At 39.2% G+C, this 27,716-nt stretch overlaps 1 protein-coding gene across 2 annotated transcripts in view; it reads left to right on the top strand.

Annotated features, from left to right (window-relative positions):
- nup210 (nucleoporin 210) overlaps positions 1-24,057 on the top strand; it is a 32,527-nt gene extending 8,470 nt beyond the window's left edge. The window contains exons 14-40 of one of the 2 annotated variants that reach the window (XM_023299247.3): positions 1,208-1,353; positions 2,271-2,489; positions 2,727-2,900; positions 3,282-3,474; positions 3,747-3,853; positions 4,708-4,812; positions 5,341-5,442; positions 5,580-5,708; positions 5,956-6,083; positions 6,166-6,301; positions 6,391-6,453; positions 6,952-7,131; positions 7,214-7,294; positions 7,415-7,546; positions 7,831-7,989; positions 8,369-8,460; positions 8,586-8,760; positions 9,870-10,045; positions 12,057-12,277; positions 12,662-12,798; positions 13,615-13,738; positions 14,991-15,137; positions 17,362-17,612; positions 17,721-17,925; positions 18,848-18,970; positions 21,009-21,086; positions 22,760-24,057. In XM_023299247.3, the coding sequence (XP_023155015.2) occupies positions 1,208-1,353; positions 2,271-2,489; positions 2,727-2,900; positions 3,282-3,474; positions 3,747-3,853; positions 4,708-4,812; positions 5,341-5,442; positions 5,580-5,708; positions 5,956-6,083; positions 6,166-6,301; positions 6,391-6,453; positions 6,952-7,131; positions 7,214-7,294; positions 7,415-7,546; positions 7,831-7,989; positions 8,369-8,460; positions 8,586-8,760; positions 9,870-10,045; positions 12,057-12,277; positions 12,662-12,798; positions 13,615-13,738; positions 14,991-15,137; positions 17,362-17,612; positions 17,721-17,925; positions 18,848-18,970; positions 21,009-21,086; positions 22,760-22,860 (3,884 nt within the window). In that variant the 3' untranslated portion in view covers positions 22,861-24,057. The remainder of the gene's footprint in view (positions 1-1,207; positions 1,354-2,270; positions 2,490-2,726; positions 2,901-3,281; positions 3,475-3,746; positions 3,854-4,707; positions 4,813-5,340; positions 5,443-5,579; positions 5,709-5,955; positions 6,084-6,165; positions 6,302-6,390; positions 6,454-6,951; positions 7,132-7,213; positions 7,295-7,414; positions 7,547-7,830; positions 7,990-8,368; positions 8,461-8,585; positions 8,761-9,869; positions 10,046-12,056; positions 12,278-12,661; positions 12,799-13,614; positions 13,739-14,990; positions 15,138-17,361; positions 17,613-17,720; positions 17,926-18,847; positions 18,971-21,008; positions 21,087-22,759) is intronic. The other variant, XM_023299248.3, reaches the window with a different exon arrangement.
- Positions 24,058-27,716: the final 3,659 nt, after the last annotated feature.

Consider the following 27,716-nt stretch of genomic DNA (forward strand, 5'->3'; position numbering starts at 1 on the left):
AGGCTAAGTTAATCAATTTGAGTTATGAGTGATAATGACTTTGGCCAGTAAATGGTGCTTGAACTGTGGGCAAAGGTTTTGTGGATATGGTTTACTAACAATTCTGGAGTGAAAATAAATGTTTATGAGGCTCAACTTAGGACCCAGTGTATCTGCTTCCCTCCCAAATTTGTGTTGTTTACTTTTTGGTATACCATTGTCCAGTAGGAGGGGCTCCTTTGGTTTTCATTTTCCTTGCACATCCCATGAAAACAATAGTGCAGGAAAGTTGTCAACTCATCCATCCATCCATCCATCCATCCATCCATCCATCCATCCATCCATCTATCCATCCATCCATCCATCCATCCATCCATCCTCCCTCTTATCCTGGCAACCCACAGAGGCAGCAGATGAAGCAGGTCATTCCAGACGTCCCTCTCCCCAGCAATGGTTTCCTATTTTTCCTGGAAGATCCCAAGGTATACCCAGGCCAGATGAGATATATAATCCCACCAGCGAGTTCTGGGTCTACCCCTGAGTCTACCCCTGGATCTCCTCCCAGGCGGACATGCTCGGAAAACCTCCACAGAAAGTCTCCCGAGAGGCATCCGAATCGAATGTCCGAACCACCTCAACTGGCTCCTGTCGACGTGAAGGAGCCAGTCCCTCCGGATGTCCGAGCTCCTCATCCCATCTCTAAGGCTGAGCACAGCCACCCTACGGAGGAAACTCATTTCAGCCGTTTATAACCCACGATCTCAATCTTTTTGTCTCTACCCAGAGCTCATGACCATAGATAAGGGTTGGAATGTAGATTGACTGGTAAATCAAGACCTTAACTTTCCAGCTCAGCTCCCTCTCCACTGTGATGAGCCGGTACAACAGCCACATTACTGTCAATACATTCAGTGGAAAACTCAGTGAACTTGCTCAGTGAGAAATATTATGGGCACAGTTCTTGCTAGCACTTAGGCATTATTAATTTTTTATTGATTTCAGATTGCCACTACAAAGTTTATGTCTTTGAGAGTTCATTTGTTTGCAGGATCTATAGTTTTTCATTTTGGAATCTTATTGATCTGAAAAATGTGTTAAGAAAAATAAGACCTCTGTGTACCACACTGTGTTTTAAAATAGAATGATAAATGAGTATACCTCTGTGAACACTTATTTTTTGCAACATTGTAATATTGAATTCTCTCCAACCATGTTCGTCCTGATCCAGGGAGGCTGGCTCCAGGCCGGGACCACTGCAGTGGAGTGAGAGCCAAGGCTCTGGCCCCTGGGTACACCATGCTTACCATCAGCTACACTCATGGCAACGTTCACCTCAGTGCCAAGATCACCATTGCTGCCTATCTTCCTCTCAGAGTGAGTCTAAAGGTGTTGTCCTTGCATGACTTGGCTCATTGTGGTCTTTTGAAGTGAATTGCTGAAGGATTTAACTATTCATGCTGTCCTGCTAATTTGATTTTGTAATTTGTAGTTATTTGTTTTGTGTGTGTAAAAATGTGTTTTGTGCAACTTGTAATGTATTGGATATTACCGATAGTCTTTGCTGTGATTTGCTTTCATTCTTGTTACTCAACCCTCATAGCTCCAGTGAGCTATTGTCTTCTAAGGAAGCAAATTCACTCATGCACACACATTCACATTCATGAACGGAGTCTCCCCTGTACTGTCAAGGCAGAAATGCAATGATCAGCAAGTGTTAAAATTTTCTGCTCCTGGGTTTCCTCTGTGCATTTTAATTATGCATTATACACTTGCTGCATTGATTTGTTTTCTGTGCAAGAGCTCTGGTAAGGCACACGAATGAAACAGACTGCTGTGGTAGAATATGACAGTGACATGTATTAGGATAATGTGACCAAATCCTCTGCACTGAAAAATGCTGTCATTCCTAAAAAATGGATACAGTAACAGTGTTTTGTTCTGTTTTGCTTTTTTTTACAAGTTGTCAGTCATCAGTAATGTATTGTTTGATGCACCACTTTGCAGGCTATGTATTTTTATCATGGTATTGAGCAAAATACTTCAAAATATTGCAGACATTTTCTTCACTTGTTTTGCCCTGGCAGCTAAAGGTTGACCCAATTCTGCATCTTTGCTTAGTAATACTGAGTATTTCAGCTTAACTTTTCTCAGGTATGTTCCTCCTCACAGTGGAATGACCAAGAATATATAAATTAATACATGTCTTTATTACAATGTTTTTTATTTATTGAAATTTTGTGTTATCTTACAAGAAATTCTTGTTTATAATTTTACATTATGTTTTTTGGCAGGCAGTTGACCCTGTATCCGTCGCTGTGGTGACTCTGGGATCATCCAAAACCATGTTGTTTGAGGGTGGGCCACGGCCTTGGGTTTTAGAGCCCTCAAAATTCTTCTGTAACTTGAGTGCTGAGGATGAGGCCAGCCTCAGCCTTACTCTGACTAGTCCCTCATCTCACAACTATAATCAGCACTGGGTCAGAGCAACCTGCAGGGCCCTGGGAGAACAGGTGTGTGCAATTGAAATCATATCTATTTGCCATTCATGACACCATCTAAAATTTGTGTGGCTATGTTCCATAAGTTTTTCAACTATAAGTATAGTTGAAAGTCCAAGCCTTACAATCTATCTATACTTAACTATATTACCACTGTGTGGAGCTGTCCTCGCTAGATTACTGTGATGCCTAGAAATACAGCTGTTGTATTTTGTCATCTGTCAACTGAGTTGTTATGTTATTATTCAGGTGCTGGAGGTGACGGTTGGGAACAAGGCCAGTGTGACCAATCCTTATCCTGCTGTGGAGCCGGCAGTGGTTATGTTTGTTTGTGCTCCTCCATCTCGCCTCACCCTGGTCCCAGTGTATACCAGCCCACAGCTGGATCTGACCTGCCCGCTGCTGCAGCAGAACAAACAAATGGTATGTGTGCAGACCCTTCAAAAGCGTCAGCAAGCTGTCCTTTGCTGTGTTTTGCTGCGTAGATACTTTTTGTAGTGTTATTTTTCTACTTCTTAATTTTACCTCACACTATAAATACTGAAATCACTGAAGAAATATTCTTTTGGTATTTGTAAAAAGCTTTTGATATAAATAATCTTGTACTGAAAGGAGACACCTGCTTTTCTTATAAAAAGAGATAACCTGTAATTTCAAGAAAATGACAGCTACCCTCCTAAAAGATTCTGGCAATATTAACAGATTGTAGTTGTTTTAAAAATGATTAAGTATTTTTGCGTAATGGAAGCAAAATGTTCCATAATATTTGTAGAAAAGTGGGGTTTTTTTGTTGTTTTTTTTTAGGTACCCGTTTCAAATGACCGTAACCCTGTTTTGGACTTGGCTGCTTTTGATCAACAAGGAAGGAAGTTTGACAATTTCAGCTCTCTGAGCATGTTGTGGGAATCAACAAAGATATCACTGGCCAGTATTGAACCCACTATGCCTATGGAGCTTCAGCTGCTTGAGGACAGCAACAAACAGATGAAACTTCACGGTAAAAGACTGCATTGCATTTTGTTTTGTTTTTAGGAGAGAGTGGGTGGTCGGCTTAACTTTGAAGCGATGAGGTAACAAAATGAGAAAAAGAAATCTCTGGCAGGATTTAATCTGAAAACACCTGCAGGGACAGTGAATTATCCATTCACCTATCACCAGGAATGCATCTTTGTTTCCTGACCGCTTCAGTAGTTTAGGAACAAATTTTGATTGGTGTCATGTAATTACGGTTTCTTTCTTTCTTCTTTGTTTTGTTGTCAACTCTGACAGGACGGCAGACAGTTCTTGTCCATCAACAGACAGGCATCGCAGCCATTACAGCGACAGCTCTGGGTTACCAGGTTTCACATTTAGCAGCAGCCCAAGTTCCCAGTCCAGTAAGTGAAAACAGTCACTCACCTACAAAGTCATGTCAACAAACTTTTTCACTTCCTCTGAAAAAGCAGAAGTATGGTTTTCTGTGCAGATTTTACCCTTTTTATTGATGCTGTTGTTATATATAATTGTAATTACATGTTGTTTTTTCAAGTGGTTTCATCTACAACATACTTTCCAAAACCAGTTTTTCCTGTATAAAGGGCACTGCTAGTATGGTGTCTGTCTGTACTGTCTCTAGGGTTGGGTATCAACAAACAAAATGCTAAAGACAGTAGGACACAGTAGCAACATGAACAGGCATTCTTTATAGCATGTAACGACTAACTTAAGTAACTGCCCCTTCTAGGATACACTTTCAAGATTGCATCAATATTCTGGTATTTTTTCTGTCACAATGGCAGACTCATGTCATGTGACCCAGTCTACATCACCATCTTCCACAAAGGAGATGTAATTTCAGGTTTTGGCTATGCTAAACTCAATTAGTGAAAAACAGTAACTACGTTACATATTTTATTTTATTAGGTTTAATAAGTGCTCACATCCTTTATTTAAGAATGAATAGTAATACTACACTATAAAACTCAGCATCGAAAATGTTAATAAACGTATGTATTTATAATCAGGAAAACATACTTAAAAAGTAAACCTACTCAGAGTAGAAAATTATATTATTACATTATGTACTGAATTAATTTAAAAGCACAATATTACTGTTGTAGTAATACTGACCCTCAAAGAATCAGAATTGAGAATTGTTAAGATATGGATTTGTTAAAATACAGGTGATGTCTGTTTACATATGTAATAAATGTACTACTGATTTTTGCACTTGTTTTCCTCTCCTGTGCAGTTTGAGCCTTTGACCCCAGTCTCAGCTACTCTGGAACTCCTATTAGTTGAAGATGTGAAGGTTTCTCCTGCTACAGTGACCATATACAACCACCTAGATGTGAAAGTAAGAGACAGAAATATCAGTGCTGTGGATTCACATGTATGTCGCTTTCCACCTACGAACATGAACTCTGACAGACACACTGGCTTTTCAATGCTTGGATGGCTAAAATTTAATTAAATTTGATAATTTATTGCAAGGGATATTATTTTGTCTTTTCACCATTGCAGAGCCAAAACAATAGAATTTAATATAATTCCACTGGTGACTACTAAATGAATTACAGCATTACTAATCATGGCACTAGACGCAGTGGAAACTTGTGTCTCTTAACTCTTTGCTCAGCAGGCTTCTCCTAATCCTGTGTGATATAGGAGTAGTGTTTGGAAGGTGTGGGGGTTGAATAACAACTAGTGACCTGTGTAAGAGGATTTTGAAGAGTGAGTGTGTTCAGGGATGTACTTTGATGTCTCATGCAAGACCAGCTGTCTGTCAGAAAGACATAAGGGGGAACTGGGTTCATTTACTGAATTGTGGAATAATCATTTTGAGCTGTGTCACAAGGCACTGAGTGCTTTTTTGTTTTTGTAGGCAAACCTAGCCCTGCGAGAGGGCTCAGGACACTTTTATATCAATACCAGTGTTAAAGGGATAGCGGATGTGGTGTTCCAGGAGACCCACGGCACAGCTCAGGTAAGAAAGCACACCCACAGGAGTGATTTTCTGAAAACCTTATAGTTATTTTTCTTATAGATTTACTTGCACCAGTGTTTAACAAATGTTTTTTGTGAATGCAGAGAATTGAGTTTTCATTTGGTGTGTGTGCCCAGGTTTCTCCCATCCAGCCAGGTGTGGTGAATGTGATGGTTCATGACCTTTGTCTGGCTTTTCCAGCACCTGCCACAGCCACAGTACATGTGTCTGACATCCTGGAGGTTTATGTGAGGGTGGTTGACAAGGTCAGTTTCCAGCTCCATAATCCTTCATCTTGGAGGGTCCAGGCACTGCTTGGCTAGATAATCTCTATCATATCACACATCCCTGAAATACCTCAGTGACATCCAAGCACTAAATATGGTTCTAGCACTTTCCTTCCAATTTTTAGTTAAAGGCAGCCTTTCTTCAACTGCCATCATTTGATTTCGCCCAACTGTCAACCAGAGTTATTATTTCTGTACTGATGGTGGTTATTCATCTCGATTACAGGTGGAGATTGGCAAATCTGTGAAAGCCTATGTCAGAGTCTTGGATGATAATAAAAAGCCCTTTCCAGCCAGTTATTTTCAGTTCATGAATCTTAAACTCAAGGCAGCTTCTGCAATAGTCTCTCTAAGGTAAGTACTGTGACATTAGTTCTTTAGGTTGAGAGTGTGACATGCAATGCTTTTTGTTCATTTCTAAATGTCTCTTCTGCAGACCAGTAACAGAGTCCACAGAAAGCGATACTGCAGTTTTCCTGGTGAAAGGTGTCTCTGTTGATCAGACCACTCTATCAGCTGTTGTTGTGGATAAAAATGGGAGAAAAATTGCTTCTACACCACAGCCAATTGAGGTATAATTTAGTGTTTTTTGAGAATGTTAGTTCAAACTTTGACTTTCATGTGTTGCACGTTTTAGAAAAGACGCATCTTTTTTCCCTAGGTTTTTGCGCCATTCAAACTCATCCCAAGGAAAATCACCCTGCTAATTGGAGCAATGATGCAGGTATGTGGAATATTGATGCTTAGGCTGGGTCGGCAAACAGCTGGCTCAAATTCATCTTGCCAGAGGAGTTCATCTGGTCCTTAGTTTATCTTCCAGAAGAACCCTCTGCCAGAATGCTTCTGGAAGATGATGTTGGCATAATTGCTCTTGGTTTAAACATCCAGCTTGTCTGTCATTTGCCTCATCTCATACCATAATTAGAAAGCATTTACCATCTATCCAAGTAGCTTCCTAATTGGTGATCATTAAACTCAGTAATACACTACACATTATTTGTGTTGGATTTCAATTTTGTAAAAACACGAGTAGTTTAACACACAAAACATAATGGCTTTCAGCACATTAGTATCTGGCTCTGCATTGATGAAAACTGTTGACTATACTCTTTAAGTGTTCAAGATCTCTCACGAGACTGATGCTCAGATTTTTCTCATTTTTTTCCTCATTCTCTCTTTTTCACACTCTCCTTCCTCTTTTCATTCCTGCTGTCATTTATAGATCACATCCGAAGGTGGCCCTCAGCCTCAGTCCAACATCATTTTTTCTATTTCCAATGAGGAGATAGCTTCAGTTAATGCTATGGGCCACGTCAGAGGCATTGCTATTGGTAATGTTACTGTGACTGGACTGGTCCAAGCTATTGATGCCGAGACTGGAAAGCTAGTCGTCGTGTCTCAGGTAAATATGAATCAGTGATGTTAACCAGTGTATGGCTCAGTTAGCTATTCCACTTTAGAAGCTCATTCTCTTGTGTCCTCAGGATCAAGTAGAAGTGGAGGTTGTAGTTTTGACTGCCATTCGAATCAGAGCACCTATTACAAGAATGAAGACAGAAACACAGGTATGAATATTTTGTGCTATATTATGAAGAAAATACTTAAAGTATGTTGTAATATAATCTTCCATACTCTTCTTAAATGATATCACTAATTACCTTGATACATTTTCTGTCTTTTTCTAGATGCCTGTATATGTGATGGGTCTGACTACTAGTCAAACACCATTCTCCTTTGGTAGTGCTTTACCTGGTTTTACCTTTCACTGGTCCACCACCAAGAGAGACATCCTGGATGTCCAGCCAAGACATATTGAGGTACCCTGCGCTCAGGATTTTTGCTCTTGCATTTGACATTACATTCAGTTTCTGCCACTGAACCATTTCTATTTTTGGCTCCTGTTCCTTTTGATCCTTTTATCAGATTAACTTAAGATATGCTGTCTGTCCATTACAGCAAGATTTTTAAGAACCAGCATCTGCCTTGTCTCTGCTTTCTTGTCAGCCTCTGCCTTGTTCCTGCTTCCTCATCACTGCTGCCTTTTTATTTGATTTGCTGCTGCTATTTTTACCATTGTCATAATGGTCCCTGTCCTATGCAGGCTAGCTTGGCGCTTCAGTCAGAGCACAACTTTGGCATGAGGGTGACTGGAAGAACGAGAGGGCGGACAGGACTGAAGGTGGTGCTCAGAGTTACTGACCACAGTGCACGGCAGCTAATGGGCAACCTGCAAGAGCTCAGAGACGAGGTCCAGATCCAGGTACAACTCCGATACACCTAAAGAAAACACCCCGTAAACACTGTATTTGTGTTTACCGCCAGCATCATAAATACCTTGTGTGCAGATATTTTGGAAAGACACCTTTTATGAAATACTTTGCTTATCATGATCATGCCCTCCCTGCTGCTTCTTCATAATGGGGAAAGCTGGCATTAAACGCACCAGAGCACTGAAATTGCTAAGCTTTGGGATATCTGAAGTTGTTAATTTTGTGAAGTGATAACACTGCAGATTAGTTGGAGTTGAATGCATCCAGCTTCAAACTATATTAAACTATGACATGTCACTACTGCAGAAACATCAAACAATGATTAAAGCCCTCTAATAATTGGAGTTTCAACATTTTGCTTTGATCAAGGTCTATGACAAGCTGCAGATGCTTAATCCTGAAATAGAGGCTGGGGAGTTACTGATGGCTCCAAACTCAGCCCTCAAACTCCAAACTAACAGGTGAGTTGCAAGTGCCTGCACAGTGGATTTTATCTGTTCCAAATACATATGTGGAAGTATATTTTCTTGTACATCCATAGAACTTAGAAACACTTGTTCTGATTGTATTTTCCTTTCTTTAATAGGGATGGTGTTGGTGCACTTTCCTACCGGATGCTGGATTACCCTGAACAAAGTGTTGTTGCTCAAGTGGATTATAAGGGCTTTCTCCTCTCTGGCTCTCTCACTGGCATATCTTCTCTGCTGATCACCTCACAGGAGACCTTTGGTGTCAATCAAACTCTTATCCTTGCTGTGAAGGTCAGTATAAGAGTCACTGCATAAAAATTGTTTGAGATTTTTGCTTTCAAAAGCATTGTCCTCTGGATATTGAGAATGAAATTCATCTCCTGACCTTCTGCCAGAAACTGTTTATGTCAGACTGCTGAAACTTTTCGATGTTTCATTTTCCAAGGTACCCAGTTCACTGCAATATAAAGCCTATTCAAACGGCATAACCCCAGTTACAAGTAGAGAGAACTGAAAAATGTCTTAGTGCAGCGTGACAAACTTACCGTGCCATAAATTAAAACAAGTTGAATTTATTTGATTACTGATGTTACAAAAATGAAAAGGAATAAAATCAACATGTATGGCATTTTCTAATGGGGTAAAGGTGTAACAAATCCTGGAAAATAATGTGACTCTACATGCTATAATTATTTTACTGCTTACATTTTTCATGTGTCTCCATACCGCTTGTCTCCTATTTGTGTATGCACAATCTGCAGTTCAGCCATAAAGACTCAAAATGTTTTTCACATGACCGCCATAGCTGAGGCAGTCATGACTTCAGGCTTGTGCTGAAAATTGCAATTTTTTTGTTCCGTACATAATCTAGTCATTCCAATTTTTTGGCACAGTTTTGAATGAGACGGTTACAGTTTTAGGCCATATTAAATGGTGTCATTTTGGCGATTTGAAAAATAAATGAATAATATGAATTTCATACCAATGGTTTGTGGTTCAGAGGATTTATTAAAATATTACAGTATACAATATGGAGCAAAACATTTATTAAAATATACAGTAAATTAGATCAATGATATACAAGAAAAAATAGTTTTATAGCAATGCAGTGTGGCTTATATTACAAAAACATTTTTTTTTCTCCTTTTGCATTTTACTGCAAAACATGAAGCTGCACCTTTTCCCTGCATTAGGCCCAAGCTAGCAAGAATACGGGAAGGATATTCTGCTATTGTGGATTTTTATGCACAATCTTTGTAACAAATGTCATCTGTCATATGCCATACTGAACCATGAGCTGCCAGTAATGTACTGCTAAAGGCCAATTCTGAATAATACTGTCTTGAAATGACAGATGGCACAGTCTCTTTGCTTAATGACTACAACCCTTCGTTCCTCAGGTGCTGCCTGTGTCCTATGTGCGCTTCAGTACCAGTCCAGTCCTCTACACGAACACCAAAGAGAGCCTGAAAGCTTTCCCCCTGGGAATAGTGCTCACCTTTGCTGTCCACTTCCATGCCATTACTGGAGAGGTTCTACACAGCTCCAACTCCCACCTTACATTTTCTACAAACAGGTCAGTCACCATACAGCCTTTAAGTTCCTGAACACCTCTTATTATGTGTCAAGGTTTGCTGTCCATTACTGACATAATTCACACGTTCATGAACTGTGTGACTGAATGAGTGAAACATGACTTCCAGACAGGCAGAGGATGGAGGATGATATGTTTTTCCCTTTGGTCACTATCACAAGGTTGAAAAGCTATTATCCTGCTGTGTGGGCATTATTTATAGAGAGAACCAAGGCCTCTCTTTTAGTGGTCCATTTTTGCAACCTCACCCAGCCTTGCGTGAGCTAATGTATCCCACTATTTCAAATTCTGCCAGACAAGTCATGTCAACCCACAAACTACTCACCCTCTACCAAATGCATTTCAGCTCAAAATTGTTTATTTATCATTGTTCCCTTCTCCTATATAAAAATAATGGATTCTTGAAACGGTATGTATGTGAATGTATCTGGCATGGTGTATTTTTATGGTATTGCTCCATGCAAGATCTTCCAATAAGTCAAAACACATGACCACTCTCCATGCAGATAGATGATGAGACTAACCTTGATGGCTAGGCTTGTGGAGTGCTCTTGGTGGGCAGTGGTGAGGTGGTCTGAAAATGGACCGATGGTAGACAGTGTGTTGAGGGATGTGCTGGAAAAATTTTGACACACAGCAGCTCAAACTCACAACTAATAGGAACTGAAAGAATTGCTGCTTTGTTCCTGATGTCACAGGGTGTTGTATAGTCCACGCCTCAATGAGCAGAGTTGCTTTGGCTGCATGCATAAATCAACAGCATATTAGGCAGATAGTAGTCATAATATTTTGGCTCATCTGTGTATACTCATAACACTAAGAAAATGTTCTATTTCTGTCTACCACCCCTGTTTATCCACATTATGTGCGTTAATATCTGCACAGTCCAACTGGAGCAGCTGAGATCATGGTTTAGAGGCAGGATCTATGAAGAGTTCATAACATTAATTTACTGGGCAGGTCCTTTAACCTCATTTCAGATGGAGTTGTTTCCACCTGAGTGAGTGAGCTAAATTAATAGGAGTGTTGGGCAGGGAGGAGCGTTGCTACGCTATCGATGAGGGACTCTCTCATCTGTCTGCACAATAAATTGATTCTATTACCTTGTTCTCCAGGTGCTGACAGACAATTAGGGCAAAAGTATCAAAATCAGAAATAAGGGGCTCATAGTGTTGGGACTGCGATTACTAGCCTGTGATTAAATCCTATTAAGTCTCCAAAGAGCCTATTGGATTTTATTGATACCTCAGGTTGGAGTACTTTGGCCCTATTAGTTCAGAATGAATGCTTTGCAGCAAGAGGCAAAAGTAGGACATTTTTTTTTAGTGGAAAAGATAAATAAAATGCGAAGTAGAACTTTTCCGGCGGGAAATAAAACACAAAAGTAACTTAGTCTAACAGTAGTGACCCAGTTTTCAGTTTACCAAGCTCTTCAGTAATGGCAACAGTGTCCTTCATTTGCAAATTTGTTTATTAGAATGATGGCAAATGTGCGAGGGGAGCAATGAGGGTCTTTCAGAGGTCAAATCCAAAGGGGTGAAATGAGAGTCAAATGGGAATCGATGCTGGGCCGTTGGGTGTTGTAGCAAATAACAGTGTGAGAAGGACATTAGAATAAAGGATTGTCTTGCATAATAACATTCTATCACCCTTATTTGACTTTTTTAATGAGTAACTGTAGCATTGAATCAAATGCTAATCCCCAAATAAGTGTGGTTGATTCAGGAAATATTGTGGTATGATATTGATGTATATGCTTTTTTATGTTTCCACAGCACGCATTTAGGTTTTTAAAGAGCTTGTTTTTATAAAATATTGAGAGAATCCCAACCTGATTATCTCATATTTTTTATGTTTCACTATACTTCATTGATTTTTCTCTTTATAATGTACAATTGAAATTAAAGTGCCCTCTATCAGCAGCACTATTTGAGGACATACGACTACACTCAATATAAAACATGATTTAATGTGCACCTGTTTTTTCCTGCAGAGATGACCTTGTGCAGGTGGGGGTTGGACCTGGTAACCACACTCTGACCGTGAGAACAGTCAATGTAGGCCTCACCCTTCTGGCAGTGTGGGACAGTGAAAACATGGGTGTGGCAGACTATGTTCCACTTCCTGTTGAGCATGCCATCGACATACATGATGCCAGCACACTGGTAGTGGGAGATGTGGTCTGCTTCCATGTCCAGTTGACCAGTCCAGATGGTAAGACAGCTACATAGTATATAAAGCACAGAGGAAAAACATTTGGACAGTTAATTAAACATTGGCTTTATGTTCAAGATTTGGCTTAGGTTATGTATTATCTGTATGTGTTAGCTTGTGTATGTGTTGTTTAACCTTTATTAGGTTTAATTTTGTCATGTTTATTTCTTCTTTCTTTTCAAATTTAATTAGAAGTATTTCACCCAGTAGGTTTTATTGAATGTCCTTTAAGGAGAAAGTACTTGTTTATCTTACATCCATTTGAATCTTAGTTCACCTTGTGGCTGATGAGCTCCATTTTTTTTTCTCAAGCATATTGCAATCAGTTTGTTTAATGGGTCTACATATTTTTAAGCACAAAGCCTTATTGTTCCTTTTTTACAGGCGTCCATGGTACTTGGAGCTCCTCTGCAAATGATGTTCTTCAGGTGGACCCAAAAACTGGTGCAGCTGTAGCCAGAGACTCTGGGACAGCTACTGTGTACTATGAGATCGCCGGTATTTTGAAAACGTACAGAGAGGTACGTTGTGTGTCGATAGTAACAACGAGCTCAGCTGTAGTGCTTCACTGACAAGTTGTGTGATAAAGCATAAAGTGCATCCTGGTATATCTGGTTTACATTTTAGTCATGGCTTTGATGAATGTGCTGCAAGAAACACACAGTGTTCTAATTATGCAGACTGCACACCTCTCAGATTTCTTCATATTTACGCTTGACACCAATATCCTCCGGAGATTTTATTCTTCCCTGCTAGTGCATCATACTGTATCAATCCTTCAATAATGCATTATAATGAAAATGAAACTGTACAATGGGGGTATAGTATATCCATCATCACCTATCAGGATTGCATTGTCTCTGTCTAGTGTGTGCATGTGTCCATGACATTGCTGCTGTTGAGATCGTCGTACATGATGACGCGTGAGAAGGATTAATTGGTTCTCTGAGTGTTAGCATTCTCCATCCAGTCACGCTGCTTCTTCCTCATGAGCTGAATATAACTAGCAATTTTAAATAAATATTTCCTATTAGCACAGTTAGAATTAATGAGACTGTGTTGAGTATTTTCTTTTAAACAAAAGTGCTCACAGGCATTTTAAGTAAATGAACTGAATGAAGATAATGTTTTTATCAAAGTGACAGGAGAGATTGATACAAGAATCGGTAATGTAACATTGAAGACTCAGCTGTGTTTTAATTAGTTTATTTCACTGACAGTCTGACGTGATTGATGTAAACACTTAGTTCTTGGATGTATATTATAAAGTCATTATTCCATGCACACACCTGTATTTTCTTTGGGTTTATTGGCTGCTTTTCTGGATGCTTTTGCAGATAGTAGTGAAAGCACCTACAAAGACGACAGCTATGTTGCAGGCTACACAGACGACACCCATCAGGAATGGCAAAGAGACAAAGGTCCTACTGACTACCCGAGAAAGAGGAACCAACCTCATTGGTAATGAAACTGACTCCTTTTTGGTTTAGCATTAGTTAAAGGACTAGTTTTACTTCCTTTGTTGCTGAAACTTAACCCTCTGAACCTCATTTTTACTCTCTGGGGTAATTTATCAAAATACATATGAAGTTCTTCACCTATATGGAAACGGCACAACAACAAAAAAACCCTACCATCAATAGGTACAACATTTTTCCAAGTTCCCAGAGGGGATACAAGTGTAAAAAAAATGAAGAAACTACATATTATGGATAATTCACTACTTACATTTTTATTTTGTTTTCATACTTGCTTCCTATCTGCTTTGTGTAAATACAGCCTACAGTTTAGCCCAGTCAGGCTAAAAAGTCCTTGAGTTTTTGTGATTTGACTTTTAATCACAGTCTTGTAAATTTTTTGCAGAATCTGATTCCTGCTTTTTTTTTTTTTTTTGTCAGAATTTGAAATGAGACCTGCACAGTAAAGTGATTTTGATGAAATATATAAAATTTTAGCTTAGATTTGGTTGTCTTTTCCAAATGAAATCATAAGTCACACTTGATTAGTTCATAGATCGTTGGGAAAGTTCAAAATATGATTCTTTCTGTTTTTTTTTTTTTTTTTTTTTAAAACAATTTCTTGCTATGATAAATTGTGTAATTTTGGTCATTTTTTTTAACAGAATAACTAATGCTTTAAACTCCACTGCCATATTTTGGGCTTCAGAGGGTCAGATGAGAAGATTGCTTACACTCTAACATCATTATAGAAAATCTAAAGCTGGCAGACTCATAGCTTAGTTTATTGCAAAGACTGGAAACTGGGAAACAGCTAACCTAACCCTATCTGACAGTTACAGAATCTGTGATGCAACCTGTAAAACTCTCATACAGTGAATTGTCATTTTTACACATTGGTTTTTGTACACAAACAACAAAATGAGGCACATTAATTGGTGAGCTTTAGAGGGAGTTGTAAGAGGATTTTGTTAACCTGGACAAAGCAGGACTCGCTGTTTCACCCTGTTAGTCTTATATTTAATGTGCAGATATGAAAGTTGAATAAATCATCATCACTTCTAACACTGCAAGAAAGCTATTAAGCTTATTTCCCAAATGTCAAACCATTCATTTTAAATCTGTGATATTGCTCTCATTTGTCCCAACTGCTAAACTAAAGATTCATAAATAAGTTATAGTAAGAGTCATTAGTAATGAAAGACATTTTTGGATCCCAATTTTTTTTTTAATTCTTAGTCTATTGTGCTCTACAGGAACCTGTTCCTCCGCCCAGACTAAGGCTATTTCACAGCTGCAGCCGGAAACGTCTGTAAGCTGCCATCTCAGCTTTACCAGCGACTCTGTTGATTTTCCTGCTAATGATGTCTTCAAAACACACATCAGCTTTGACTCCAACACTGGTAAGGCTGATCTTAATCCCGGCCAGAGATCATGTTCATGGTCAGACAAGCCAGGAGTCATCTGTAATTGTATCCTGACTGTGCGCATTTTGACAGTATTCAATTATTTTCATTCATGTACATCAGTCTTTATTTACTTGGTGCTTGTAAGCATTAATAATATAGTTCTGACTTAGATGTCTATTGTTAATCATGTGGAGTGTTAATGTGGAAGTCACAGCAGGCTTCAATTCTTTGTGTTAATTGAGGACATTTGGGCTATCCTTCTGTTATTTGTGAAAATATATTTGTTCCACCAAACTTTGCATTCTCTTACCTGTCTATACTTGGACGTTCATATAATTTTCCACCTTTTTAGGCACTGTTTTCCAAAATAAAAGTACCTTTAAATTCAGCAGAGGAACGATATTTACACTCTACGTAAGGGGCAGAAAAATACTGTTTACAAGGCTGTAATCAATACCTGCATTGCCCATGGAATGACTTTAGCAGGGACTATAAAAGGTGTCCGGATGATGAATTGAACCGAGGAGACTCCCTGTTGCTTGAAAGCACTGGTCTAATTATGTTTGGGGGTTTGGGACTTTGCCCCAGTTGGCTTATCTCTGATGGGATCCACACTGTGTGTACAAGGCTGTAACTACTCAGCTGGATCTGAGTTAGTTTTTAATGACAGCATGTGATTCTGAAATGACACTACTTGGGAAATTCAGAAGTTAGAAATGAGGGGAAATACGTATTTTACTGGTTTGTATCGTGCACCTTTGGATGCCATGTTTTTTTCATATGTATGTGGGGTCTCATACATGGTGGCATCCATAGTCAGTTTTTCTCTCACATGGACATCAATGATTTATCTTGAACCACCATTTTAACAGTATGCAGCAGAAGTGAGTATACACCTTTGCAATAGCGCTTACATGTCAAAGGACTCAGAACTGTGTCATCTGTTAAATATTACATTATTTCAAAGTTTACAATTAGTGTATGTCCTGTGGTTAACAATCCAAAAACCAATACTTTACCAGGACTACACTGAAAATACATTCCCCAACGTAGAAAGTCTATGCAACAAAAGTAAATGCAAGTGTGATAACTGACATAAAAGTTAGAAAACCTGTGTTTGCTGAAGTCATACTAGGGTTAGGGTTAGGGCTAGTTTATTTAACGGCATGCACATGGTTATTAAAAGGACTTGCGAACATTAGAACGTTCTTAGTTCTGTACCTGTAGGTTGTGCCCATCTGCATGTGTGCTTCATGGTTGTACATGGAGAAGAATTGTCAGAGGAATTTGGATGCAAGACTTAATAATGACAGAAATAGGTACAGGAAGATCAACTGAAAGTGACAAACTAAAAATCTTTTGAAACACAGTTGCAGCAGTAATGAAGAGGTATAGAATGAGCCTATTCAGAGGACAGTTGGTGTCCTCCTAAAATAATGGTACAGACAGTGACTTTCATAGTTTCGCTGTAAAAAACAGATGGACATGTGCTGTAGACTTGGCACAGGAGTTATAAATGAAAATCAGAGTTTCTGTGGCAGTTCAGACAGAGTGAAGGACAGTGTATAACGTCAATGTCTATGGATGGCATCCAAAAAAAAAAAAACACGTGCTTGCTCTTTGGCACGAAACTGCAGCATTGAACTTTGCCAAAGAACACGAAAAGAAGCCTGATTAATGTTGAAAGTGCCTTTTTGGTCAGATGAGAACAAGATAAATTTGATGATGTCAAGGGTGTTTTGCATGAACCTGGCCAGGACTACCACAGTGAATGCATAGTCTCAACAGTGAGGCATAGAGGTGTTTGTTGATGATATGGGGCTGCATGAGTGCAAAAGGTGTAAGGCTCACTTATAAATGGCACCTTGCATGCCTGTGAATGCACCATAATACAGACTACCAAAATGATTTGCTGTTTCTGAAAGTTTGGTAGGATTGAGATATTGAGCATTACACCGATCCAGAACACACTACCCAAATCATGCACGAGTTGCTAAAGAAAGAAAAATGTGGAAAAAGTCTGTTGCCTGACTTGAAACCAATGAAATACCTTTAGAGTATTTTAAAGAGAGGGTTAGAGCAAGGCAGCTTCTCCAGCAAAGAGCAGCTGGAAAAAGTAATCTTATGCAAATTGCAATGTATGTCTGATATTGAAGCGTTATTGCACAGAGGTACACTCCCTTATGTTGTATACTTTGTCTTTCCATTTTTGTCCCAGGACTCTACACATGTTCCATGACCTTGCAAACCATCACTGACCAACAGACCCGCATACTCAGCATATCTATGGCCAATCTGCTGGTGAAGGCAGGCCTGGAGGGCAGTGCCTTCTCTGGGGAGCAAGTCAGCGTCAGACTACCCATAGAACCAGGTCTCTACTCAGACCAGACGGAGCTGCTGCTCTCAAACTTGCACCCATCAGCTGAACTCACAGTCTATGGCTCCATTACCACCCTGTCCAACATAGAGGTTAGACATAATTGAATAGTATCATGTAAACTGTGCCATTATCATATTTGCATGAGCATTATTAAATTTGTTTCAGTAAACTTTATTTTAAAAAATGTATGTCATCAGGTGGTGTCCTCTTCGCCCAACTTTGCCATCCACGAGAACGAGGTACATCATGGCTTCCCCAGTTTCTCAAAGTACACCGTCAGTGCTGTGGACCCTCAAGCAGCAGTTTCTGCTTCTGTTTCCATAAGCAGCACCTCCTCTGGCCAGACCCTCGTCATCCCAGTCACTTTGATTCACACAGCTGATCCCAGCACTGCCATGCAAGGTCAGATATCCTTTCAGTGCAAATGTCAAATCACTGAGCCTCAAGCTACAAAGTCATGTTACTTTCAGTGTATTTTATGTGTGAGGTCACAGGAAAAGTAGCAAAACCGTTACTCTTGTAGAACTGTTTGAACTAATTTCAAAAACATGTAATAACTTGTTTGAACACAACCCACATAGCCATATCGTTAGTTACATTGTAGAATTAACATTGTTTGGTTAATCTCTGTCTTCACTGCCTCATGTTACTATAAGGCAGCTGCATTGTATAATGTCAGCAAGACATCAGTAGCGTTATTTACTTTTTTTCGCTCTTCTTCTCAGATCATTTGCTGAACACTTATTATTGTTCTCAGTTTGCTTTAGCAAAAAAACAAGATTACCGTTATTGACAGGGGTTAACAGAGCCTGCTCTGTGTCCAGCTATCACTTTTTACCTAAAATTTAAGCATTGTTTATTCAACTGTTTGATCTGTAATGAGCTGTTTGGATTCAAAGGTACAGCCTATGAAAACATCAGACAATTTCTGAGTAGTTTGTGTGGTGACTTAGGCTATTACAACAAATGCATGCAGAATATTTGGAAAATTGTTTGCACAGCAGTTTGAATGTCAAACACACGACAGTTATAAAAAAATAGTCATGATCCATAAAACCTGGGTATATGTTTATTCAACAACTTCTTGCAGTACTATTTGATAATATGTGAGAACTGCAGAATCTGTTCTAACATATGTAAGAAATATGAGCAGTAATAAGGCAATTTTTCACTGTTATTTTGTTCAGATTTCAGACATCAGCATCATTGTAACATGCATCATTATCCTTCTCTGCCATAGCCGATATGTGTTAGTGTGTCGTATGTTCCCAGCAGTTCGATGAGGTTATGACAGCTTGTTATCTTGTCCACGACTCTTTCTCAGCAGCTGCTCCTCCAGTTGGTGTTGTGGAGGGGGGGCATTCCCTGCACAGCTTCATAAACTGCTACCAGACGATGTTCTGCACCCTGTTCGCTCTGCTGGCTGGCACAGCTATCATCATCATCGGTGGGTCACCTCATTTCTGTTGCAATTGCTATGCTCTTATGAGGTAGTTAGAGGAACTGTAATAAAGGCTCTAAATAACTGTATGGTTTCCTGTGATAACTCGTAGCAGTTGTGCACCGGGGAATGTTTAGTTTCACATTAATTGTTTTCAGTTTTATCATGTCATTCATCTAATATTTTTTAACTGGAGAGTGGAGAACTGTTAGATTTTACTTTTGTCGATTCTTTCCAGTTCCGGTATTTGGACAGTTGAACATTATTTGTACCCTAAGTTTTTGTGCTTCGGCACATTTATTTTGAAAAAAAGACACTATATTGTTGCACCAAGCTTTAAATTTTAGTAGGTTTAGATCAGTAAAGAGAGAAGTGTATGGGAGATATAGCCAATTTTGCACCCATTGCTCAGAGATTAAGGGTACAAAAGTAATACAGATACACATATCAAACAAAATTCTCATGTTTAATGTTTTGTGAAATATCCATTGCAGTCAATAACTACCTGAAGTATTTTCATGATGATGCTCACTGCAGCAACCTTCTGTTCTTGCTTGTTGTGGGTGGTCTCAGCCTTTAGTCGGGTTCTCATTAAGTGGAATGCATGCTGAATCAGAATGATATCAGATGATTGACTGAGCCAGTTAATGATATTCTACCTCTTCACCCTGTGAAGGTCTTTGGTTGCTTTGGCCGTCTGTTTAGGATCATTGTCCTGCTGAATGATGAACTGTCCAATGAGTTTTGATGTATTTGGCCGAATTGCAGCACTCACAATGCTCCAGTATAACTCCACATTCATCCTCTTGCTTGTGTCAGCAGTAAAATCATCAATAAATGTCAGCGTGAGAGTATCATTGGCAGCAATACATATCTAGAACAGAAACACCACCATGTTTGACAGATGAGGTAGAGTACTTTAGGTCACAAGCCTTTCCTCTTTCAATCATTTTTATTTTATGTTGATTTTTGTTTCATCAGTCCATGGAGCATGTTGTAGCTGCCAAATGTGTCACAACTCTACCAGCTTTGTGTTTTATTTATTTATTTATTTTTTTCCCAAACTTCAGACTGACCTTTCTGTTTTGGAGCGTTGCCAGCAGTTGGCTTCTTCAATTCACTTCAGTACAGTTTTATTTATATAGCGTGAATTCATATCATATGACATCTCACAGCGCTTAACATAGTGAGGTACAGACCTTGTGATTTTTAAACAACAATCCAAAGTCTTGGCTCCCGAACATGTGGTGAACTCTCTGAGGTTAGGGTCATAGAGTCAGAGTTAAGTCATAAAGTTGACAGGAAGCATTCTGGACTTGATGTACAGTCATAAATATGGTTTTCACCATGTAAATTCAATTTTTTAATTTGTCTGTATTCACTTGCTTTTTCAGAAATCACCCAACTGCCTATTTGATAAATCTTTGATATATTTGGGCTTTGATTAGAGCCTCGTTTTTACTTTGTTCACTCTTAAGGCCACCTCAGCTGTGGCAAGTGTCCGATCTCAATTATCTCTAAGCCTCAAATGAGCTCTTCTCTGCATGAAGTAACATTGAAACACACAGCTGCCCAAAAAAATCCTTTAGTTGCCAAATGTCCATTTACTTTTAATTATTCAAGTGCATAACTGTGTACTATGTGTTACAAGGGCTATGTTTTACACAGTTTGGTCAATACTGACATGAACTTAGATAAGTTAAAGCTTCTATTCCATCCACAGTTTTACTTGAAATGGAATGTTTTGAATCAGAGAAGCTGAAGAACAACAACTGTCCATATGTTTATAATAGAGATTGTACATGTTTACTGGCTTTCACTCTTAAACTAACTAAAACATATGTTTCTTTGTCATATATTTCAAAATGAAAGCCTCCAACTCCTGTAACATGACACTCTTCGTTTGTGTTTTTGGTAGTAGTCACAGTTTGAAGCACTGGACGTTATGATGATATATTATGTGACTTTGAAGAATTTTTTTTTTTAATGCTGTGCTTTGTGAACACACCACTGATACGTTTTTCAATGCATTTCCCCCCTGCAGTCCTCCACAATGCGTTCTCACCAAGAGAACAAGCTTATCACCCTGCTTTCATCCAGACGACACCGCCACCCATCTCAGGTAGGACACTGTCACCATGACACTTTACCCACACAGTTATTTAGAAGTAGAATCTACAGCATAAAATCAGAGGAATAATCTATTGAATCACAGTCTACTGTGATATTTGAGCACTATAGCTTACTTTAATGTTGAATGAGTGAAAAGGAGTGTATATAAGCCTTTAATCTGTGCTCTCACTAAGCTGTAAAGCTCAACTAAGAATTAATTTGAATAGATAAAAGATGTTTCAGACAGCATCCAGGACACTATTCTGGAAGTCAGACCAATCAGAAATTTAGGACCATTTAGATGTAAAATCAAGCGAAGAGCATTTAATGAGTCCACAAGTCTAATTTATCGTGAAAAAAGCTGCTGCAGTGTTGATATCACAATTTAAAAAGCACATACTCTGACTGCTACAGTATATTTGGGAGGTTTTCATACATGTTATGAGTCAAATTTGGCTGATTGCAAGTTTTAAAGGTCTCTTATAGTGGGAATCCATTTGTATTGTGTTTTGGGGTTGTTCTAAACTTTAAAGTGTAAAGTAAAAGCTGTTCAGAAATTAAGAAGTTCAGTTCTACCATTCCATAAGTCACCCCTCATCTGAATAGCGTCCCAGCTTTACAAGCCAGGAAGAATTTGACTAGGGTGTTACCTCACACCTAACCAACCAGTAGTCGTCCAGCTCAAACTTTGAATAATCCTGCTCCATCACTGCAACCTGCTTGCCTCTTCAGAATAAACAGCTGATTTCCAGGCCATCGGGATTTTTTACTCTCTAGAGCTGCGTTTGCTAACTCTAAAATGCCTCAGCTTGAAGCAAAGTTCCCCTAGTATTCCTCTGTTGGCAGCAAGAGTGAACACAAGAGTCTTCATGCACTCCCAGCATCTGAAGAGATGATGCTCCAGAGGGTTGCTTTTATTTTGATGGTAATCTCACCACAATAGTAGGAAAATCCTTAGTGTTTGTTTGTGCTGCTGATGTGACTAACGTGACCATTAGCTTTGATCGTATTCCCACAGTTTGTACGTGAAAATTGTAAATCTGAAGGATGTTCTGAGAAAATGGAGATTTGTGAAGAAGTACTGTGCTGGGTACTGTATTTTTTGTTGAGCTTCAGTGCAACCTGAAGTCAGCCAGTGTTTACATCTTTTTGCATCTCCTGCTCTCTGTGCTCACATATACTGCATTTTAAAACCGCTGAATTCCCAATAAAGCTGTTCTCATTTACATATTTTTCAGTTTCTATTGTCAGACAATGAAACTAGAATGAAATTGTGACTGAAACGCAGCCCATTAAGACTGTGTGTTAACAGGGAGACATTTCAGAGCCATTTCTCTTCCTGCTGGAGGCGGGACGGCAGCAGCTCATTGGTTTTCAGAGCAAAACAGCCTGTTTAGAAATTGACTGGCTTTGCAGTATTTTGAGCGGAAAAATTGGAAAACATACTGTGGGGCGATGTGAGACTCGCACTGATTTGCTGAAAAGGGCAGCAATATGGGACATTTAAACCATGTGGTGTTTCCATTTAAATTAAACCACAGTTGATTTGATTCAAACTTTAACTGCTATAGCAACTGATATGCGCCACCTATTTCTTGTTTAAAGTTTCTCTCACAAAGTGACTGCTTTATTCTGCTTAAATGGTTTACATACTTACTGTTTGTTATTTATTTTATTTTTAAGGTTTAGACTCACCAGTAGCGAACTCCTTCAACCGCTCAATACCAAGGACTGACCCAAAGAGCAGGTTGCATCTGTATTCTCCAGACTACAGGTCCTGTTAAGGCCTGTGCTCAGCTCCTGTTCTGCAGTATCCAAGCACCACAGGCCATTAATGCATAGAGATATATGTGCCTCTGTCCTTCAAGATGAATGCTGTGGGATGCAGAAGAACACAATCTCAGTTTCCTTGTCTTCAAGTGTTGGTACAGTTATCTAAAATAATCCTAATTTTCAGAGTGGCACATACGTTAATAGATGATGCAAAATGATAACAGGGCTATAACCAGTTTTCATTGTGTGTATGCTGTGTGTGTCGAAATGTGTGGTGTATATATATGTATGCAATATGTGTATATGCAATTATACATATAATGTGTGTATTTTTATGGTTTGCCATCTAAATAGCTTTTATACAAGCCCACTCCTGTATTAACTGACATCTTCCGAGGGGTTTTGGAGAGTGCATGAAAACCAAATCACTAGTTTATGCTTAAAGCAGTTGCTTTTGTGTTTGTTTGACATTTGCTTGTGTGCCACTTATCATTTTGATGTGTGAAATTTAGCAACTCAGGATAAACCACATTCTTGTAAGAGTGAAAGCAGACTTTCACTTGAAAATATTTATTTTTATGAGCTGATAAAAAACCTTTTGTTATATTGTAGCTTGTATATTTTGAAAAAGATGTTGTCCACTGAAACCGTCCTCCTCATAGGTGATGAACCCTTTAAATGTGTACAATCCCACCTTGCTGGGAAAAGGCCTGTTACTGTTCAGGGCATTTTTTTGAGGGGAATTTAACATCCCAGTTATTCGACATTACAGTGTTTTTGAGCCACAATACATGCAGCTCCTGTCTCATTCATTAATGTGAAACAGTCACTCAATGTGAACATCTTTCAGTTTTTATCCCGGTGTTGCTTCATTGCAAAAGCACTCAAATGTGACCTGGTCTAATTTGTGAAAATGTAATGTTGCTCTTTCTGTTTGGTTCTCACAGCTCACATTTCCAGAAAGAGATTACTGTAGCATTGCTGAACTGCTGGGACATCAAAGTGTGACTTTGTTTTGAATGACATATTTTTGTATTTGAAGAAACATTGACAGAAAATGTATTTATGTTAGCTCGTTTGTGTTGAAGATGCATAGTTCTGCCTTACAATCACATCTGAACAGCTTGCAGCACATAATACAGACACAAGTTTGTTCGCTTGTGTGAATACGCTCTTGCCTTTGCTAATAAAAGTTTTTTTTCTTTTCATGTTCATTGTTCTTCTGAATTACTCATTAGAAATATTTATAAATTTGTACTGCACTGAAAATATTTATAAAGTGTAAAAAGGTGTCTTTGAAATACTAAATTTGACATCCTAAAGGAGTGCTGGGACACACTAGGTATTTTCTGGCATACAATATAGCATGAATATTGGAATGCACCCCATTTCAAGTGCTAGTGTTTGGTTTGTCTGTTTAAAGCTACAATAGAAACGTGGTGGAGCTGCTTCCATGTAGATATGAAGGGCTTTAATGGCACCTTGATAGATTAATAGTCTTATGGTAAGCACTTTTTTCTCAGAATGATTTGATGTAGTTTTAACAAAAAACTACCAAGACTGAATCTGTCACTCACAGTACACTCAGACAGCAATTCTCTGCATCTCTATGAATTAATTTCCTGCATCAGTGCTGTTTTTCAAATGTGGCCATTTGTATATTTAGTTTTCCTCAGACTCTCAGTAAAGGGAACATTAGTTTACACTGCAGTAGAAAAAAGCATAAGAGATGGTGCTGTATGTTAATGTGAAGTTCCTCTTTGTAGGTAGTTTTGTATGAGCACTCCCTGACTTTTTATGTATTCAAAAGCCAGCACACTCCCAACACTCTTGGGTATTACAGAGAAGTATACAGGTTCACTGAGAGTATGTTGAGATCAGTGACCACTGCTCAAATATCTCCCATATGTCTATGACACTGCTGTTGAGGTCCGAGTCGCGTAGGGTTTTTTTTTATAGTCTGAGACAGTAAGCATTCTCTGAGACAAAAGGCACCTCTTCACCCATCTTAGTTTACTTGCGTAGTTCAAATAATTCATAGATGCCTTTGGGCTTATGCGTGTTATTAAATCCCATAGGCACTCAACAACTGAACTATGATAGCCTGATATTGCTGTTTGGTATCACTACAGACTACACAAAATACACAAAAGAGGTCAATCCGAAAGCATTTATTAGTTTCCTACTCTGTGAAACGATAAAAAAATCCCCAAATTACTGTATCTGCACTATCCTTTCAACCAAATAACATATTTAGGCTATTCACATAGTCGTCTGATAACTGATGTAACAACTAATGGAATATTTTTCACTTCCATTCACTGAGCTTCCCCTGGAACTGTTTTGCAGCGCCCCTGCTGAGGCTCACCTCCCACTTTGAAAACCTCTGACCCGCCTCATTCGTATGCCCTCAGCAGCCGCCTGCACGTCAGTAACTGCTACCCCCAGCTCGAGTAGGTGAGCGGAACAAGTTGTGCACCGCAGAACAATTTGTAAAACAGGAGAACATCGGCTGTGGCACATAAAAGCTCTGCAGACCCCTGACTGGCTCATAAGGATTTTCAGTGCTTTTGTGTTACAGTTAAAACATGTACACTGTTATGGATACAGCTAGCAGAATCAAAGTAAGGATCACTGTGATGTAGTTTTATTAAATGCTCAGAAAAACGCGCCACTGTGTCTTAGGGCTCCATGTGACTAATCTAAAACCTGCAGATATTCAATTTACAATGATATACTGCAAAAATTACATCTCAGAAGCTGAAAACAGAATATTTGTCATTTTAATTAGAAAAACGGCAGAAACAATTAATTGATAACCAAATTATAATTAGGGTCCGAGCACCACGAAGTGGTGCGAGGAACCTATTGAAACCCTAGGAATTATTATTAGGGTCCGAGCACCGAATGGTGCGAAGACCCTATTGAAATGCAAGGAATTATTTATTATTAGGGTCCGAGCACCACGAAGTGGTGCGAGGAACCTATTGAAACCCTAGGAATTATTAGGGTCCGAGCACCACGAAGTGGTGTGAGGAACCTATTGAAACCCTAGGAATTATTATTAGGGTCCGAGCACCACGGAGTGGTGCGAGGAACCTATTGAAACCCTAGGAATTATTATTATTATTATTATTATTATTATTATTATACTTTTTTCTACGGACGGGGAAAACGCATTTTTGACGCCCTAAACATACACGAAAACGCATGAAAATCGCCACACACATCAGGACTGGCGAAAAATTTGATATTTTAGGGGAATGGCACGCGTGCGTGCCAAAATGGCTCAATAGCGCCCCCTAGAAAATTACGAAAATTCAGCCCCCGGACAGCGTTCGACCTAGACTTCTGAAATTCGGCACACATATGTAACTCATCAAGACGCACAAAAAAGCCTCTTGCATCATTACCCATAATGCAACAGGAAGTCGGCCATTTTGAATTATGAGTCATGTTTTGGACAATTTTGTGTCATTTTTGGACATTTTTTAAAATCTATAAACTCAAACAGCGTAACTCCAAGAGAGCTGAAATTTGGCCAGGATGTACTCCAATCACGGGTGATCAAAAGTTATCAAAACGCTCCGCAAAAGTCTGAAGGCATGGAAATGGCGAGCCACGGAATGCGGCCATTTTGAAATATGATTCATATTTTGGACATTTTGTCATTTTTGGACATTTTAAAAAGCTATTAACTCAAACACCGTAACCACGAGAGAGCTCAAATTTGGTCAGGATGGACACCAGTCATGGTTGATCAAAGGTTATCAAAATACTCTGCAACAGTCTGACGGTGTGGCCATGGTGACCAGCAGAATGCGGCCATTTTGGATGTCTCGCCATGAAACAGGAAGTGCTGTCTAACTAGCCTGGACATGCATCAATCTGCCTCAAACTTTACATGTGTGATCAGAGTCCAGCCCTAATCACATCCATAGGTCGATATAGACTCACTGTCATAGCACCACCTGGCGGCCATTTTGAATTTCTCGCCATGAAACAGGAAGTCATGTCTAACTAGCCTGTACATGCTCCAATTTGTCTGAAATTTTACATGTATGATCAGAGTCCGGCCCTAATCACATCTTTGCACCACTTGGCGGCCATTTTGGATTTCTCGCCATGAAACAGGAAGTGCTGTGTAAGTAGCCTGTACATGCTCCAATCTGCCTGAAACTTTACTCTCTCAGTTGCAGCGCCTCCTGGTGGATATGCGTGGGCCAGTCGGGCCGCTCGGATGCGAGGACCCGTCCAACGCTGCTTGCAGCTTTTATTGGTTTAGTGGTTGGAAGTCAATAAAACATTAGCGTCAGTCAAATTGAATGCGTCAGTGGATGGAAGTGGTGGTTGCCTTGTGCTGCTCTTCACTTCACTGCAGCTCCATGGCTCCATCTGCTGGACGGACAGAAGTGCAGCAGCTGATGGCAGCTTCTTTGACCTCACGCTGCTGTCAGACCCCAGATTAGGGTTTATTTCAGATATATATAATAGAAAATAGTAATTAAAAAATAAGCTGATGTTGTATTTTTGCAGCAGTGAGTTTTACAGGGTTAGGAGCAACCAGTCAAAGGTTATTACTGAGGATTTTAAACAAAAACATTCAGGCAAACAGTTAACATCATAGGGTGCCTGACATGTTTGTTTTTTTTCCGGGTCGATACAGATTTTTTTTGTAATCAAGGAGATCAATAACCAAGATTTGGAATCACTACACATTTGCAGAAAAAATAAAGTTTTTGAACAGCACATAAAGTTAAGTTAAAATTAAAATAATCACAAGTTGCAGCCTTTGCTTATTTATGTTTTACATGCTGAAGTTGTCCTTCAGTGTTTCACTGATCAGATTGTGCTGTGGGCAGGAACA

Source organism: Amphiprion ocellaris, chromosome 8 (assembly GCF_022539595.1).
Source record: "Amphiprion ocellaris isolate individual 3 ecotype Okinawa chromosome 8, ASM2253959v1, whole genome shotgun sequence".
Taxonomy (NCBI): Eukaryota; Metazoa; Chordata; class Actinopteri; family Pomacentridae; genus Amphiprion; species Amphiprion ocellaris.